The 18,624-nt window shown below is 35.5% G+C and overlaps 1 protein-coding gene across 2 annotated transcripts in view; it reads left to right on the top strand.

Moving 5' to 3' along the window:
• Positions 1 to 18,624, top strand: part of CSMD3 (CUB and Sushi multiple domains 3) — a 544,465-nt gene that overhangs the window by 60,730 nt on the left and 465,111 nt on the right. For both annotated transcript variants that reach the window (XM_071738231.1, XM_071738232.1), the window contains exon 2: positions 12,939 to 13,161. In XM_071738231.1, coding sequence (XP_071594332.1) covers positions 12,939 to 13,161 — 223 coding nt within the window. The remainder of the gene's footprint in view (positions 1 to 12,938; positions 13,162 to 18,624) is intronic.

Raw genomic sequence — 18,624 nt, 5'->3', positions numbered from 1 at the left:
TGTCAAAGCTGAACTAAGCATTTAACTCCTCCATGTTATAGCCTACAGAGACTATATGGAGCCAGTTTGTTTAATTGCACATGACTAAGCAACAATGAAACTATTGTCCAGCCCTCCACTGAGCCCTCCACTGATAATAGCAGGAGCCTTGCTGTTAGGACATTGTAAACACCCACATTTAATCAAATTCTGCTCTTTGTATCTCCTTTGTAAGCCAATGAAGGCAGAATAAATGTCAGTACTGGAACATAAAGATGACTTAAACCTCTAGACTTGGATTACATTCAGCAGTCAGAGGATCCTGGATACACTGGCAAAGGAGTCATCAGGCACAAAATTAAGGCTGGAAAAAAATCTGCTTTTAGAGAAACAAAAATTTAGAAGCTTGAAAATTTGACTTTGATGCTAACTAACAACTTAAATGGGAGTTAAGATAACCTAGAAGTCAGAAGCATGAAGATGACTTGCAAATGACTTGTGTTCTGTCCTCTGTAGCACACATAAACTGGGAAAACACAGAGAAGGATTTAAAATTTAATTTTTTATACCTTAGTAATTAATACTGGTAGCTAGCTATTACATGGGATGTCACTTTTAGTCAGACCAGAAGTTCATGTAAGTTCTAACAATAAAAAATGTATCTGGAATAAAACATTCAAAGAATATTTGTTTGAACAAATTTTTTATTATATGGCAAAACCAAAAATGAAATCAAAATTCTGTGTTCTTGCTTCAGACAGATCACAATAAAGCAATATACTACTCACATGATTCTGCTTGTCAGCTAGAGGAATCAGGTTATGCTGTTTCTGTTGTAATACAGAGAGTAAACACATCTTAAATTATAATCCCCTGACAGCAAATAAAGTTGCCAAATGTGTCCTTAAGACACCTACTGGTATTGTAGCTCATGTGTTCAATACACACAGATCTTCCTCAACATTACTGTGTGAAAATATTCGCAGCCTTTGAAGGAAGTGTCTCTGGGATCTTCTGGGAGGATCTGTATTGCAGGGTTTTTTTAAGATTCACTGAATCCCTCTTTCTGCAAGCAGTAAATAGTTGATTCGTGATATTCAATGATGCAAAGCCACCCTCTGACTTCCTAAAGTACTGGAAAAGCCTTCTTATGAATAACATCTACACCTTATGCAGGATAAACTGAGCATTTCCTTATCACAGTGATTAGTGTGGATTATTAAAAAATTTTACTTTCCTAGAGTAGCATCACAAGTATGTGCTTTGCCTCCTTCTGTATCTATCCATCTGTCTGTCCTGATGAACTCATAAGCATACGTATACACTGAAAAGGTTTTTGTAATGTTTCATTTGAAAAAGGCTGTTTCTGGTTTATTGTTTGCTCTGTTATAAGCAGATATTTTCAATTACTTTAGAGAAAGGGAGAATTAGTAACCAATAATAAAAAAACCCACAAACAAACATGCCTTTGGTTCAGGAACAAAAGAGGTTAAAATGTGAATTCCTAAATATTTATACTAAGGAGTCAAAAGGAGCAAATGCTGACTTTTTTAATGCTAAAATAAAAATCAAAGTATACAATGTCTGAAGACTTGCAAAAAAAAGCCCTTCCCACCTGAAAAATTAAAGAAGACACTGGTGTAATCTAATATTTAATAAAGAGAATACAACTGAGTCAACTTGAGAAAGACAGAAAGGTCTCTCTTCTTGTTTGGAATTGAACAAGTTTTAAAAATCTACTGAGGTCCTTTACTACTGAAAATGTTTCAATGCAGTACAATTTATTTCTAATTTAGCTTTCCTGTTAGAGCTAGTTGTCATGTCAGAGGGGATTATTATTCATGATATGCCACTGGCACTATTACCAGCAATTTTTTTAGAAATTGAGAGTACTGATTAATTTCAGAAATTAGCTGCTGAAAGAAGATATCAGTACTGCAGAATGAATGAGAGACTTGGACTAACAGTTGCCAAAAGGTAAAATAAGCTAAAACCAAGAAGCACATCAATTAAAAATTTAAAGTAACAAAATTTAATGGAAAAATGTGTTTTACTTACTTGATAAGAAGACACAGGCTCTTGCTGAGTATCAATGGCTAGAAGGGACAGACTGAAGGCTGTGCCTTGTGCTATTATGTAACAAGTTGTCATTATCTTTCCAGGAATAATTAGCACCATTTTTTTTTTTCTTTTTTTTTTTTCTTTTAAATCATATAAGATGAAACTCACTCACGAAGCAAGATTAACACCAGACATCCACTTTTTTCCTTGCACAAAGTGTTTGTATGGGAATTGTAATAGCGTAAGAGTCTATAAGAGGCATTTGTGAATATTTAGTACCTAGCACATTAGCTGAACTCTGTCCAAATTCTATTCAGTAGGTACTGAAAAGATTAAATGCTATGCCAGATTCCTTTGTCCCATTCAAATGAACATGAAAACATCTAACCAACAATAAAATACCAGTACTTACAAGAATAATTTATTAAAAACGTATAACATTATTGTTCTCTCAAAGTTTTACATGCCAAGTTAAACTATGCCAGCCAAGTTTCCCTAAATATTTTTGCTTCCCATTTCTATTACTTCTGTGCTGTGCTGTTTACCTTATTTGGGTTTTTTGTGTGTCATTGAACATTTTTATATATTCCTTTTCTATAGAAATTCTCCAGTCTAGCTTGTCACAAAACTATTGTCTAATTTTGTTCCGCACCCTAAATCTGGGGATTTCAGCACTTTTCATCAGCAGATGTTGTTGTCAGTAATATGGAAAAGTATATCTGGTCAGAACAACCAGGGGTTTTTCTTTGATGCTAGTATGGAGTGGTTGTGTTATTTGTTTATCTGTTATTTTCGGAGGACAAGAGAAGATACTGCTGATACCATTAAACAATTATTCTTCTTTCCCCATTCTGTGCATGGTCACAGTGTAGCTCATTTTTAACTAGCCAGGAAGAAAAAAAAAATATCAGCCTTTCTTGATAGTGATGACTCAACACCTGATTGCCATGTCACTTAGCTAGCTGGGGTGGATGAATCAGGTGATGTGCTGTCCCTTGCCTCTCTTTCTGTAATTCACTGTCACAGTAAGGACAGCTGCCCAGGGAAACTTCACCAGATGAAGTTTAAAAGATAGTTATTCACCTAAGTTCCCAAAATTTTACCATAATATACTGGGCTCTTCCTCGAGAGCTTGTAGTATGTAGTTCATCTGACTGCCTCTGCAATAAAGTGGATTGGCTCTGGAAGGGACCAGAATAAATATATAGAGTATTAGCAACCACTTCAATGGTCCTGGGACCATAAGGAATAAAATAAAATCAGAAACATTACATGATTATACTGCTTGGCTCAAGAACTCCTTAGCATTTTTATCTCTATTAAATATTCTAAAAAATTAGGTCAATTCAAGAAGCTATCTGCCAGAGGGGTGAACCCATTTGTATTCCTTCTCTTGCAGAGTACCATTATCACCAGTATTATCACCTTTCCTGCAATGTATTTCATGACTTTGCAGTCTATTCCAGTGGATAGAGAAGTAAATGTCTGTTTTTCTTTTTAGCCAATTTATTTTAAGTACTTCATATTTTGTAGTCGAACCCTCCAGTAGTAATTTTGGATTTTAAACAGAATTAATGGAATTCAATGCAATATAAATGATATTGGTAATACTAAAGTTATTGCTATAGTGATATCAATAAACAAGCTCTAATTAAATGATCCTACAAATTGATATATCTCAGTGACTAAAGATGCTCTCCTTTTTAGCTTACTTTTAATTTTGTCTTAGTCTATATTGCCTAAACTGACTAATGTAATGTACATTATTTTGTCCAATTAAAAAAAAACAAAAAACAACCCCAAACATTCATGACACTTAAAAAGAAGCACATGGTAAATATGTTAATACATTGTACTCCTGCAAATTCCAAAATGTACAATGGGAACTCATTCAAAATTGGAAAGTGAGCAGAACTGACAGCATCTGAAAAATCACCTCGGAAAACATAAAGTATATAAGTAAAAGTATAAATAGTAAAAAAAAAAAAAAAAAAAGTATAAGTAAAGCATAAATCGTAAAATGCTCCTCCAATTAAAAAAAATTAGAAAGTTTATGAATAAATGAAGACAAAACTAATTTATAGTTTTAAAAACTTATTATAAATTTTGAGAAAATCCTATTACAATTGATATTTTAAGAAATGGACATAAAACATTTTTCTTCAGAAGATTTTTACTGACTAAAATATTCTGGTTGGTCTAATGCTTTTTATGTCTGAAGGTTTGGTATGTTAAATTTTAGAAGAACCCTGGATACCTTAGGATAAACACTTCAGTTTAATAATGCATCATTAAAATCACAGATTTACCATAAACACTGCAGTAATACCTGTTAAAACATCAAAAAAGAAAGGAAGTGATGCAAATTTAAATTTGTTTGAAGTCCATAGCTTGATATGAAAATCCTAACTCATAAAATTTCACTTCAAACAGAAAAATATCTAGAAATAAAATGTTTTAATACATACCATTGTCCAGCATTGGTTTCCAAGATTTTTAAACTTTTCTCCCTTAATTTTTAAGAACTTTGTCAGAAACTGTCCCATAGCAAGAAACTCTCCTGACCATTCACTTGACCCCTTTATTGCCTGTGGCTCTTTGATTTTTGAAGTTGTGGTACTTTTTCAGCATTATATGATCTAGAAAATGAAACACTGAAAACCCATCCCAGTTTGGCTTATTGTGACAACCATATGTTTGTCTGTGTCTATTTTTGGAAGGATTTTTTTTACTTTATAGTGATCTTCACTATTTTTTCTTTTTAACTTATGTTCCATTTGTCCATCTTCAGCAAAGCTGTATTTGCTAATGCATTCACTGAAGAGGCTGAGATCTTGCTTATTAAATTCAAATCTGTCTCATATTTAACACAAAAAATTTGTCAGGGTTCCGAGTACAACAAACACTATGGTTGTTTTTTCAACTGCTGCTTCCTTTAATTCAGAATAAAACTCTAATTTTGCTGCCCTCAGGTAACTTAAGGTGTTGTAGAGTGTGTAGAATGCATTTGGTTTGATGGATCAAACCCCATAGTAACAACATCACAGGTAGCTATTGACATCAGGTTTTAATAGATGTTTCAGTGAGAAAGTTGGTGCATCGCTGAGAATGGTAAGGTTTCAGAAGCATGAAATATTAATTAGATTGTATTATTTCTTCTAGAGAAGAAATAATAGAAGAAATGTGTACATCTGAATTGCCATGTGGTCTAAAGAAAGGAAATGTTGGTTTGTTCTGAAAGTAAGCCCTGTGAGTGAAAGAAAAGACTTTCTGCACTATTTACATCCAACTTAATCTAAGCCATCCTGGAAGGTTATCTGTTACTTTTTGAAAGAAGGAAACAGAATACAGGAATACCATCTCCAGTAGGGTACAGTAAATACTGAGCCATTCCTTTGTTCACTTTCTATTGGCAGAAATTTAAAACTGAACTTTAATTTTATCCTGATTATCCAAGCACAGTCTTCAAAATCTTTGTCAATCTTGCTTGAAGCCACCACAAACCAGCATCAGATTTATTTGATAATGTTGGCTTCTGAATACTTACTGGCACTGTTTTCATCTACCTGGGTCTTCCCCCTTCTCCCCTTTCCCTTTTTGAGTGGGACTAAGCATATGTTTTACAAGGGTTATGGAAACTGGTCTTTTTTCTTTTTCTAAATCTAGATAGTAATTTCACCAGGTAATTTAGAATTGCAAAAATCTGCTCTGCCACTTATCTAAAACTGCTGCAAGACATCAACAACCAGGTGTAATATGGTGCAATCGTGTTATTCTCATGAGAGAGGTTCAGATCCCAGACCCAAGATTTTAATAAATTGGCTACATAATGACAGATGTTTATTGTGGATGCCAATGAGGTTTAATTTAAGGAATTCAAGTTAGCCTTATACTGACTGTTCTGCTGTTAGGTTATAATTAGTGTGAAAACTGCAATTAAGGGTTTTGGACAATTGACCTTTATTTTAGAACTGTAGTACTAAATGCATTTTAATTTCCTCAGAAATTACTTCTTCTGGTTACCTTTTTCTAAAAGGGGTATTAGCTTATATTCAGCTAGTGGCAAAAGTAGAGACTCTTGAAACATCTTTCTGTGTGACTGTTTGTCTTATGTAAGAATTCTGATCTTTTCCAATTTTAGAGTATTGTTAATTAATTATTCTGCTGTGGACAACTTGTTTAATTGTTAACTTTGAGACCTGTATTTTGCAGCACAATCTTTCTTTAAAATATAAAAAGAAATTAATTGCTTAATTATGAAATTACGAGTTTCTGAGACCATACATAAAAAAAAAGACCAAATGAAGCATTGTATGAAAACTTTGGACATGTCTTTAGCTTTGCAGAAAAAGAGTCAGTGAAAAGAAAATATATAATAAATATAATTCTTTATACAAGTGATCTTTACAGTGGCATCTCTGTTCATATCTTTTCTACATAGTAATTTCCCCATGAAATCAAACATGAAATCTACATGAATTCACTTTCAGCCATGTCTTTGATATGGTATTCTCTTTAGGGCTCCCAGGAAGATTACTCTATTTCATTTCTGGTTGTATGCCGCTTACTTTCCACTTTTCAAGTGGAAGAACTTCAGGAAGAGTAGGTAGAAGAAGTGAAATAAGTGTAGTGTTAGAGTAGTAATGAAGGTATTTTTCACAATTAGTTCTAAAATGAGAAAATAAGTCATAGCTCAAAATGTTTATTCTTAAAAACAGGAGACAGAAGCAGAGTGGAAAATGCCACCGAGACCAGAAATTCTGTTATTTGAAATCCAAATTCTCTTAAAAAAAAAAAAAAACCAGCCCCAAACACCTTGAATCTACAATATCCCCAGACATAAGAAATTCAATTCCCCTGCAAGTTTGGCAGCACTGACATCAGCTAAGGGTATTAAATATGGCAGGCTTTCAATCCCAGAGATGATTTTTAATTCATCCTGTGATGAGATTCCAAATGTCCTCTCATTTTTATGTCTAGTTCAATTGCTCAGATGTTTCTCACATCTGAGATTACCCTTCTTTGGCTGCACCAAAAAGGAAGCAGTTATTATGGAACAGATGATCCCATGTCTATAAGGCAGTTGAGAAATAGAAGTATTAAAATAGCCCTAGAAGGAGAGTTAGTTTCATACTGGGGATAAAACTTGAGTGTGTTTCAGCTGACGTTCTTGAAACCAGATTTTCACCAGAGGTGGTGGTGGCCGCGTTTTTGAAGTAGAAGCAGAAGACTATTCCGTGTCAAGAAGTTATGTGCAAAGCAAAGTGTCACCTGGGCCTGTCCCAGCAGTGTATGGGGTTACATACTTGCAGGTCCAGCTATGGTCACTACTCAGCAACAGGCTGTTGTCAAAAGAAATGTGGGGACCCAGACGGAGATCCCATGAAAACACATAGGTGTCCAGGTCCCTGGTTGCAGAGAATGCCTCAACCTGACACTTCTAATGGAGGATGTTGGAGGCAGCCCCTTTGTTAGATGTGAACAATCTGCTCAGTGTGGTGGCATGTTTGGTAAGTCATGGGGAACAGGAGAGGAAAGGAGGCAATTATCTTGCACGTTTGTATGGATGTGAAAAAAAAGTCAATAAAGCTTTGTGTTGGAAGTTAAGGTTAGAGAAAGGAGGGATAAGAGATGAAAATTTAAATTTCAAACATCATCTGAAGTAAAATAGAGTTATTGTATCTGATAAGATCTGCTCCTTTTACATTTTGTAAACGGGCTCGAAGAATTTAATGTAAGTCATGTCAGAATGTTGAGTGCTCAGGAGAAAAAATGCAATCATGCAGTGTGCTGGGTGGGCGTAGTTGTGGTAAATTCCATGATAAGAGCTATGGATCTGGTGTTGAGTACTACTCTGAATTGATAAATTAAGTAAGAACCCGTGTATGATTCCCACAATGAATCAAAGGATAAATGAAATCATGAAGAGTAGCAGTGTGTTACGATTTCAAGAAATGTTTATCCATGTAAAAGTCATGAGAATTAAACATCTGAATTTTATAACCTGGTAGAAAACAATACAATGGAAACTTAAAATCATATTACACAGGAAGTATCATCAGTTCCAGTGATTATCTTCACACTTTCTTCAATAAGTGTATTTGTTTTCTAGTCTTTTCTAGTAAAGCTTTTCAAAATTCTTTAACTCATGCTTTGAAGCTTATCTTCTCTTCAATGAAAACATGGTTTGCAAGTAAACTGTGTTTTGAATGCTAGTTCTGAAATCTAGATGAAAAAGATCACAGTATATGGTACCAGTTTTTTCAGTATTAATTTTGACTTCTGAAAATAAATGTCATGTCTTCAGCATTTGATCAGACCAGTCAGCTTATGCATGTTGTCTATTTTGAATATAGCCAAGTTCTACTGACAAGGTAAAAAACACTACAGAATGGATTAACATATGAAAGAACGCAGAGATTAAAGTGTGTGTTGTATGGATTCTGTTGGCATGCTTTTTTATTTTACAGACTAAAAAAGTAGACCTATTCAAATCTAATTTCATTGTTTGTTTTATTCTTGTTGTTGAAAATGTGTCTTTTGACACTTGCATAGCTATGTAACTTTCTTCCAGTCATTGCTGAAAAATATCCAATTTAGATCATCTTGCAGTATATGAATAATTCTCTTTCTTTACAGTTTCGATGTAAAACAAAAGGAATAAATGGACCTTTTATATGTCATGGAAATTTATATTTCATATATATGTGTGGATAGGAATAATTACTGGATCCAACATGAAGCATTACATTCCTTAATAAATAGTCTATCATCTCACAAGACATGTTCTCATTTTTAAAATTTATTTATTTATATTTATATAATTTCATTTTGGTCACAGGTGAACTATTATTTGAGTTTTTCTTTATAGCTTATATTGACTCAACAGAATGGTACATATGTAATTGATAGCTATCTTGACTTAAATACAGCAACAGTGGCACTAGTTCTAAATTATGGAGCTGTAATATGAAGATGAGCCAAAGTTCATACTGTGCTTTCCACAGCTGGTCTGGAGAAATACATAGAAACTAACAGTGCATGCTATTTATTTTTCAAGTCTCTCTCTTTCTAAGTTATTTTCTCTAATTCTGCTGAAGTAGGCCTCAGCAAAACTAAACTAATAAATATATGCACAGTTAGGTATTTTAGAAGTCTTATTCCAGTAACTTTATTTTGTGGCTGGTGCTAGATTTATAGGATGAAGATCTTACGATGAGTAAATAGTTTAATTTTGTAAAGCGGCTTGCATATAAACTGTATTCCAAAAGATTTTTCAAGTACTAAATGAAACAACTGATCTTAGATAATAATAAGCCATAAAGGAGATTTGAAAATAGTTTGAGTATATGAAGGAGATGCAGAAAGATATAAATATACCAGTTTCCTATCAATGAAGGATTAAAAAAAAAATACAGTACATAGGCACTGATGTAAAAATTAATTCTCTAAGGTAATTTGCAGTAGAAGGTAAAATTTGCCATACATGTCAGGTGAGGCAATCAAAAGCCTACTTTGCAAGAGGATTTTCCTTTCCTTCTTTGTCCTGTGCATCTATGATATGCTAAAAGCGTAATCACACTTCGTAAGAGGCGTATTTCCTCATCATTGGAGATAAAGATGAAAAAGCCAAGATAAAAATATTGGATGTATCCCTCTTCTGTTGTCAAGAAAAGTTGTTTTACAGTGTAATGAAACAAAGTGTAAAATCTCAAGGGCTTTCTGTTTTGTACTTCAGAGAGAGGGGTCTCTGCACATTAAAATGCTCGACATGAAAGTAAGCTTGTGAATGTGCCATAAAGTAGATGATTTAATGAGCCCAAATATATACTTGTGTGTATAATTAAAAAGACAGCATCTGGTTTGTTTGTTTATAGTTTGCAATGAAATGCACATAATGTTTCTCTCAATGAGCATGCTGAGCAGCTGAGCACTTTGTTTTCTCTCAGCTGGTGGAATCCCGCTGCTAACAGAGGGAGCTTTCACTGAGCACGTTTAGGGCGGAGAAACTTTAGGGGTGCAAAATGCAAAGGGAGAAAATGGATCTAATATTTAAGGGATAAGAGAGCAGAAAGGCGGAGGAGGGCACATAGTGGAGATGTGCAGTCACACTGCAAAGCTAGTGGAAACTAAAAAATATCATGAGGACCTAGAGGAGTTAAGAACTGCTGCAAGTGAGCATTGGAACTGAGAGCAAGATTGTAGAAAAGGACCCGCCCTACCATGACACGGTGATGTGCGGGAGTGCTTTTTATAATTATTCTTGATTTTTATTTTTTCTCAGAAAATTGATTTTCTATGTAAAATTAAATTTGCTTATAGTTAATGAAAAATTTGCTTTTGAATGTAGGGTCTATTTCTGGGACTTTGGGGATATTCATGTTAAAAAGGATCCATCTTTCAGCTTTAACACACAAAGATGATTAATGGAGTGAAACATCTCCCTTTTGAGGAAAGGCTGTGGGATCTGGGTCTTTTCAGCTAGGAGGAGACTGAGGGGCGACCTCCTTGATAGTTATAAATATGTAAAGGGCAAGTGTCAGGAGGATGGTCAGTGGTGTCCAATGATAGGGGTAACTGGTGCAAGCTGGACCATAGGAGGTTCCACATAAATGTAAGAAAAAGCTTTTTCACTGTGAGAGTGACAGAACACTGGAATAGGCTGCCCAGTGAGGTTGTGGAGTGTTCTTCTCTGGAGACATTCAAAACCTCCCTGCATGCATTTCTATGAAGATATTCTTTGGACTTGCCACCAAAACAGTGTTGGCAACATATGGATGTTTTAGTTATTGCTGAATGGTGCTTACACAGTATCAAGGCTTTTCTTGAGTTAGTGCAGTGGTGTTTTGAAAGAGGGGGCCACAGGGGTGGTTCCTGTGAGAAGCTGCTGGAAGCTTTCCTGGTTCCAACCCTGGCCCTGCCTCTGCCCCAGGCTAAGCAGAAAGCTGGATGCACCTCTGAGACAAACTGCAAAAAAAAAAAAAAATATATATATATATAAAGAGATCTTCAGAGGAGAGGAGGAGATGAGAGACTAATGCCAGAGAAAAGACAGCAAGGCCAGGGAAGAAGGAGAGGGAAAGGTGCTGAGCAGAGATTTCCCTGCAGCCATCGTGGAGAGATGGCATCTGTCCTGCTACCCATGGAGGAGCAGTGGAGCAGTCCTTGAAGGACCACGGTGGGGTAAACATGGATTTGTAGTCCACGAAGTGTCATAGGTGGGCAGATGTGAAGTGGCAGCCTGTGCAGGATCACTGAGAGGGGCAGATGTGGCTCTGCAGCCATGAAGGACCCCAGACCAGAGGAGGTGACTGCATTTCTGAAGTAGCCGTGACTGTGTGCAGCCCTGGGCTGGAGCAGTTCCTGAGGGACTGCACTGTGGGAGGGGCCCCTGTCAGAGGGGTTCATGAAGGACTCTGTCCTGTGAGAGAGACCCCGTGTTGTAGCAGGGAAATAATTTGAGGAAGGAGTGGCAGAAACAATGTGTGGTGAAGTGACCCTAAACCCCCCCTTGCCATCCTCCTGTGCCGCTGAGTGCGTGGCAGGAGTGAAGTGATCCAGGCCCAGGAAGAAGGGAGGCGGAGAAGGTATTAAGATCTGTCCATGTTTTCTCTTTCCCCTTGTAGATTAAATTAGGTTTTTCTCTTCCCAATTTGCGTATATCTGGTTTTTGCCTGTTACTGTAATTGTAGAATGAAAACCTGACTATCCTTGTCTGGATTAATGAGCCTTTGGGTGGATTTTCTCCTCCCTGTCTTACAGTGTGGGTGGGATGTGAGTGAGCGGAGAGGCCTGGGTGAGACCAGCTGGGCCTGAACCCTGACAAGCGCCTTCTTTGTTTTTCATGTTGTCCCTCCCACAAATAGACTGGGGATGGGCAAGAAGTTGGGAAGGGACACAGCTGAGACAGCAGCCCTCAATGACCAAAGGGATATTCTGTACTGTGTGACATCATGCTCATTGATAAAAGCTGAGGGAAAGAAGGAGGAAGGGGCAACGTTCAGGGTTATAGTGTTTGTCTTCCCATGTAAACATTCGGTGTGATGGAGCCCTGTTTTCCTGGAAATGTCTAAACACCTGTTAGCCACAGAAAGCAATAAATTCTTTTTCTATGCATATTAAACTGTCTCCATCTCAATATACAAATTTTCTCACTTTTAACCTTTCCAATTCTCTCCAACAGAGGCAAGTGAGTGAGTGGCTGTATGTGGCTTAGCTGAATACTAACCATAGCACCTGCTTGGGATAGGTCAAAACAAATAAGATCTTCATACTAGTATTTTATTTAGATATAGAAAAGCTTACTAAGTTCTTTCTGGTTACAAATACACAATGCAGTTATTTTTATCAGAGAAGGTAATGATGCAACTGATGGTTATTTCACACTGAGTCTTTGTGTAGACAGCTTTCATAAACCAGAATATTTGATTGGAAAGATCTTATTCATAATAAATAGCCTTTCAGCCTCTTCCAGTTACAAAAATCTGTGGAGGTGCAGCAGAAGGTTAATAGATCTAAACTGTACCAGACCTGCACCAAAAGAAGACTCATTTACTTTTTTTTGGGATGCTTCTCTTCATTTTTTAAAAAAAATATAGGAACTGATGTAAATACTTTGCCTTGTAGGAAAAAATGTAGTTATAGATGATGTTTATAAATATTTGTTTGCAAAGATACCACCATATGTTTTTATATAAGCAGTATAGAAAACACATTTGTGAAGTGGGTGGTATGGTTTTGCATTAACTGGACAGTATTTGCAAATAATTTTTTGATAATTTTTTAGAAATCATGAATAATAATGAAATCCAATGATGTATTTTATTGAAGGAAAAGGATTTCTAACTTTCATGGTGTTTTTGTTTTTGTTTTTTTTTGCTTTGTTTTGTGTTTTTTAGGATTTATATATACCTGTGGTGGAACTTTAAAAGGACTTAATGGCACTATAGAAAGCCCTGGCTTCCCATATGGATATCCAAATGGTGCAAACTGTACATGGGTTATAATAGCAGAAGAAAGAAACAGAATACAGATCGTCTTTCAGTCTTTTGCTCTAGAAGAAGAATATGATTATTTGTCATTATATGATGGACATCCTCATCCTGCAAACTTTAGGACAAGGTAAAGTATAAATATTATTAAAACATAACTTGTGTTACTACTGATAAATTAGATTAAAAATATCAGATTTCTATTAAAACTTATAAAATAGTTCAAGTTGTTATTTTAAAATTATGGTTACTTTCTTATCTAGACTTAAGTGTTCTATTTAAAACCTTTGCCCCTTGTCCTGTTACTACAGGCCCTGGTAAAATGTTTCATTCTATCTTACACTGATCTTGCTTTTCTTACATACTCTCAGTCCCTCTCTCTGCTGCCATTGGTGCTGCCCAACAGATATGAAGACATGAAACTGGTTTTTTTGTATTTCCGTGTTTTTATTTGCATTTCGTGTTTCATGAGTGTTTACTGTTCTTATACCAGATGTAGGAAAGAGAGAACCCATACTTAATAGATTTGAGGGTTATTTCTCACAAGAACAAACAAGAATGTGTAGTTTTATTCCTTTCTGCTGATTTCTCAAAAGATAAGATTTACATGGCCCAGAGAGGCCGCCACTGTTACTGCAGACCTCTGTTGGTGGATCCACTCAAAATCATGATTTCAGCATGTATGTGAACAACTTTTTGAATAAGTTCCTAAAAATGCTAGGGACTTAGGCCTTGAAATAGACTATTTTTGCAAGACGTAGAAGATATTGCCAGCGTGAAAATGCAGTAGAAAAAATAGTACAAATTTGTATGAATGGATCACTGGGTTTTAAATTAAGAAATTGTGATTGTGAAATTATGCAAGCTTTACTACATTTTTCATGGTGATGTTAATTTTCTCAGATTGCTGTAGCGAATAATTAGTTGATGTTTCCTATAGTTTTCTTTCTACATAAGGTTTTTACTTAAGGTTTTTTTCTGAGGTGTAGCTGCTTGTGGAAACTTTCTTTCTAGCATGACAGTGGATGTTATTGTTTTACTCACATTTTAGTTGTTTTTATATGTTTACTTTTAAAATGCAACTTTGTGGATGCATTTTTTTTGAAAGTAGTTAATACCTCTTATTATTATTCTCAGTGGAAGGATCGCATTTCCAGAGAGAAAAATTATGTGAAAGGTAGGAATTTTGAAAAAAACAGAACAGGATTTCTGTGTTAAATAGTAAAAGATAAATAATTTAAGCCAAGCTTTTTGAAGAAGCATATCAATAATATGTTTTTGATTGTCTGGGTACTCAGCTGGAGAAACAAGAGCTTTGTTTGCATTAGTGATAAGAAATGTCACTTTTAAATGAAGTTAACAGAAGGCATGATTTGAACTGATAAAATATCATATAAATCAACTGCTTTCCAAAAGCCAAATGGAATAATCTGATGATACATCTTGCATAATATGAAAATATTTTTGAGCATAACTTGTAAATAGTTTGCTTTAGTAGCTACTGTCATATATTAGGGAATGTCAAGAGCAGAGCTGCTTCATGTGAGGCACAAACCAGGAGAGGAGAATGACACCTCTCAGTCCGTGTTCTCACTGACAGGGCACAATCCTGCAGAGGCTGAACAGGGGTGCAGAACCAGGGGCTGGTAACAGAGTCCATCGACAACACTCTACATGTGTGGAGTGCAATGCACAAGGTCCAGTGTCCTTTTGAGTAGTCCAGCTGTGAGCACAAAGAAACAGGGACAGAAAAGCTGAAACTGAGTCCCAGGACCCATGGGCAGTGGTGGCAGGGAGTCCCAGCTGAAGCTGGTCATGGCCATGGAAGGTTTTGCTTAGAGACTCAACAGTGCATGGAAAAATCTGGGATAAAATGATTTTAATACTTGCTTTTAAAGCAGGATTTTAGACATCATACAGAACAAAGTAGGGAACTAAGCGCACGATTTGTTCATTGGTTACTTTTCATGTCACTCCTTAAATAGCCTTGAGGAAACCATAATTAATTTTAAATGCCGTTGTTAATGGCAGTTGTATGGTGCATATGTAGGGGGATGAGAGAACAGCAACCTTTCCTTGCAAGAATTTTACTTTACAACTTGGATAATACCTTTTTTTTCCTTTTTTTTTATATAGTCGTATATGATAGTCTGATACTATCAGTAATTACCAAGGAGTATGTTTGTGGGTTGGTTTTTTTGTTTGTTTTTTTTGTTTTTTTTAAAGGCATCATACTCAATACTTTTTCAAGTACATTTTTTTCTCTAGTTATTACTCCAGTGTACAGTGTGATAGTAGAAATGGCTATGAATAATTGAGTAAAAATTTGTCATACACCCGACCTCTGTTAACAGTTGCAAGGGAATGTATTTTCCAAAGTTGCCAGTACCTAAGCAGCTATCCAATTTGATATTTAAAAATTCATCACAAAACTAACACTGTGTTGAAATCAATAAAATATTCAGATCTATTTTAAACAGAAAAAATGAATACTTGATGTAATTGTCCTGGGATTAATTGGGTAATTCAGTACAGTGTCTATGTGTCTCATTGTGTTCTTTCATATGCTTATGTTCAGAAGGCAGTTTTGTAGTAGCCAAAATTATATACTTTTTTACAGTTCAAAATAAAATTATTTTGAAAATAACAAGTCTACCTGAATGTTCTGTTAAAAACATAAGAAAATTTCACTAAGTGTGGTCATTTAAAGGACAGGCATGGTACTGGAGTTTGGAAAGCTCCACTGTGAAAAGCAGCATGAATATGTTTATCCAAAAATCATGTACCGTGGATATTTGAGAAACTGGCACACACTGGAATTTTTGAACACTTGATAAATACAAATTTTGCTTGTGGTTGAGAGACTGCAAGACCAGCATCTATCTGCAGAGGTAACTTTAAATGTTGATGTGGTCACTGTGTCCAAAGACTTAATTGGATTAATTAAAACATTTTCTCTACTTACTCCTGGCTAATCTTCACTTAGGAAATCTGAATGGAAGGAAGCTTTAATACTCTCAGTGTTTGAAAGGTGGGCCAATACTCATCTTTTCCAGTGTCTTGTTTTTTAGCAAGATGAATCATCCTTTAATCTGCATTCCCCACTGAGGAAAACAAGAATCAAATGCACAGGTTGCCAATTAGTGCTTCTGAGCTGTATAGGAGAAATTCACTGAAATTACTGAAGACATCCACTGCCATTTCTCTATTGATGAAGCATTTTCTTCTAAAATATCTGACTCCCTGAGTAGGCTGACATTTTTACTTCCTAGCTGCTTGAAGAGAAAAAAAGTTATCAGAAGATTAATAATTAGATCTTGAAGATTTCAGAGTGCTCCTGGTGTTATATGTAATGGGGAATGCTCTCTTTACTATAGTACTTCCAAAGGCTAGAATTTGGTATTAAACAAATACTCATACTTTGGCTATGGTATTGCAAGCTGCTCAAAAAAGAAAACATCGTCACATAACAGAGGAATAAACTCAAAAATAAACTTCAATAAAACTAAACTACTTTTATAGTACATGGAATAACTTAGAATAGGTGCTACTGACTATAAAATTAGAATTCCTTTTATAAATTTATATATATATATATAAATTCCTTTTTTAAAATTAAAATTCCTTCCTTTGGAAGAAAGGAATTAGTTCTTTCCTATCTAAACAAGAGCAGAGATAAAAATTTGGATAATATATAAAATTGCAACAAATTCTTAATATTAATTCATATTCAATGTTGTTAGCATTGCAGGCAAGCGAGTTGGCTGCTTGCTTGGCTCTGGGCTGAGGTTATGCTAACTGAGAAGGACATGGAAAACTTACAGACATGCCAGGACAAGATGCCAGATTGGCTCCTCTGACCATGCCATAGGAGTTGGCCCTGCTTCAGGGGCACAGTGGGAGCAGGATGAGCAGTTAGTGTAACCTTACCAGCTTTATCCTGGCTTGTAAGTGTACACCCACAAGGGTGAGTTGAGCACCCAGCTCTCACACCATCAGTTTGACTCTTCCTGGCCTGATAGCATTGTCAGATACCTTTCTCTCCATTATTAATTTGCTGAGTATTACTTACAGCTTAATCAAACAGTGTGTTTTAGCTCAAAACTAGCCATAAACTTAAGGTATACTTTCAATAAATAAATTACATTATTTTCTTATTTTATAGTGCTGAAATGCATCATCCACCTTTCTTTCTACATCTACAATTTTACTGAAAAACATTCAGGATGTAGGATAAATTAAAACAAAACCAGCCGACCAAACAAAAAAACACAGTAAAATAAGAGACATGTTAGTAATTTTATGTTCTTATTAAAAAAATTAAATAGCACCGAGTAAAATATTAAAAATTTCCAATTTTAAAAGGGGAAAAATATATTTCTGACAAAACTAGATTTTGCCTTCAAAATTTTAAATTTTTAAAGTGTCAGAATTATAATTTATATCTCATGTGTCCTATATTGTCAATATTACGTTACAGAAATTCTTTGAAGAAGAAAGGCTGGCAAAAGTATAAATGTTGGCAGCTGCAGGAACTTCCAATGCCTTCATTTAATAGCTCTGCTTGTTTTTCCATTTCTTATTCTAACTATGCTGATTGTGTTTCTCCTGTTAATAGACAGAAGTCTGGGTCAAATAGACAGAAATAAGGCTGTGCTGCTAACATCAGTGCAACCTCCAGCTTGTTATGTGTCATCTAATCCCACCCTGATAGCTACAGTAACCCTTTATTGTGACTCAGACTCCTTCCTTCTGTTCCTTACAGCTTTAACCTTAATGCTTTGTGAAGGTTTATTTCTATGCTACATCCTTTATGATCTCCCAGCCAAATTCATTGCCTTACTTTTTTGGGGGGTAATCTCTTGTGCTATTATTTGTTTGCAAGTGTTCCAATCTTTGTCATGATAACTCTCATCAAAAAAACAGAAGACAAAAAAGCCACCATTTTTGTCTTTGACTTTGTCTCCTTCCTCCAATCTTGCTACGTCAGGGTTTCCACTTGCAGAATTTTCTGACTTGAAGACTTGTTTTACTTGCTCTTCCCTCTCCCACTTGTCTTTAGGTGATCTACTTTACTATATGATATAGTACAGGAGGCCCAGAGCTAGTGCTGAAGTCTTGTCTGGGCTAAATGCCATGACAGTCTGTTGATTCTCCTTTCTGAATGGAAGCTCTGTTGTATGTATCTCCATTTTACTTCATGTATCTGCTCCTTTTTAAGTTCATTGCCATATGAACAGTGCATTATTTACTTAAACCACATAAAGACCTTTTCTGAGTATTTTTATCATTTGGTTTATATTATTGCCATTTCAAATCTCCTTATCAGAGTCATCCTCCAAGTTGGTTGTGTACCTTTCTGCACATTTATTAACATAACATGCTCAGGCTAGCAGGCTCAGTGCTAATAAAATACAGAAAAAAATAGCAGCTCTGTAAGGCTGTAGCTTATATCTGAGAGAGTCAAAATTTATTTCACTATTTGGTTATTAAGTCTTTAAGACATGTCAGAGCAGAATATTTGCAGTCATTCAGGTCTTCACTCCCAAGTGGCCCTGGTAACTGAAGAAATACAAAGCTTCCTTTTTGCTCC

Source organism: Heliangelus exortis, chromosome 2 (genome assembly GCF_036169615.1).
Source record: "Heliangelus exortis chromosome 2, bHelExo1.hap1, whole genome shotgun sequence".
Classification (NCBI taxonomy): Eukaryota; Metazoa; Chordata; class Aves; order Apodiformes; family Trochilidae; genus Heliangelus; species Heliangelus exortis.
The sequence above is the reverse complement of the archived record's forward strand: the minus strand, read 5'-3'. Positions and strand labels throughout refer to the sequence as shown.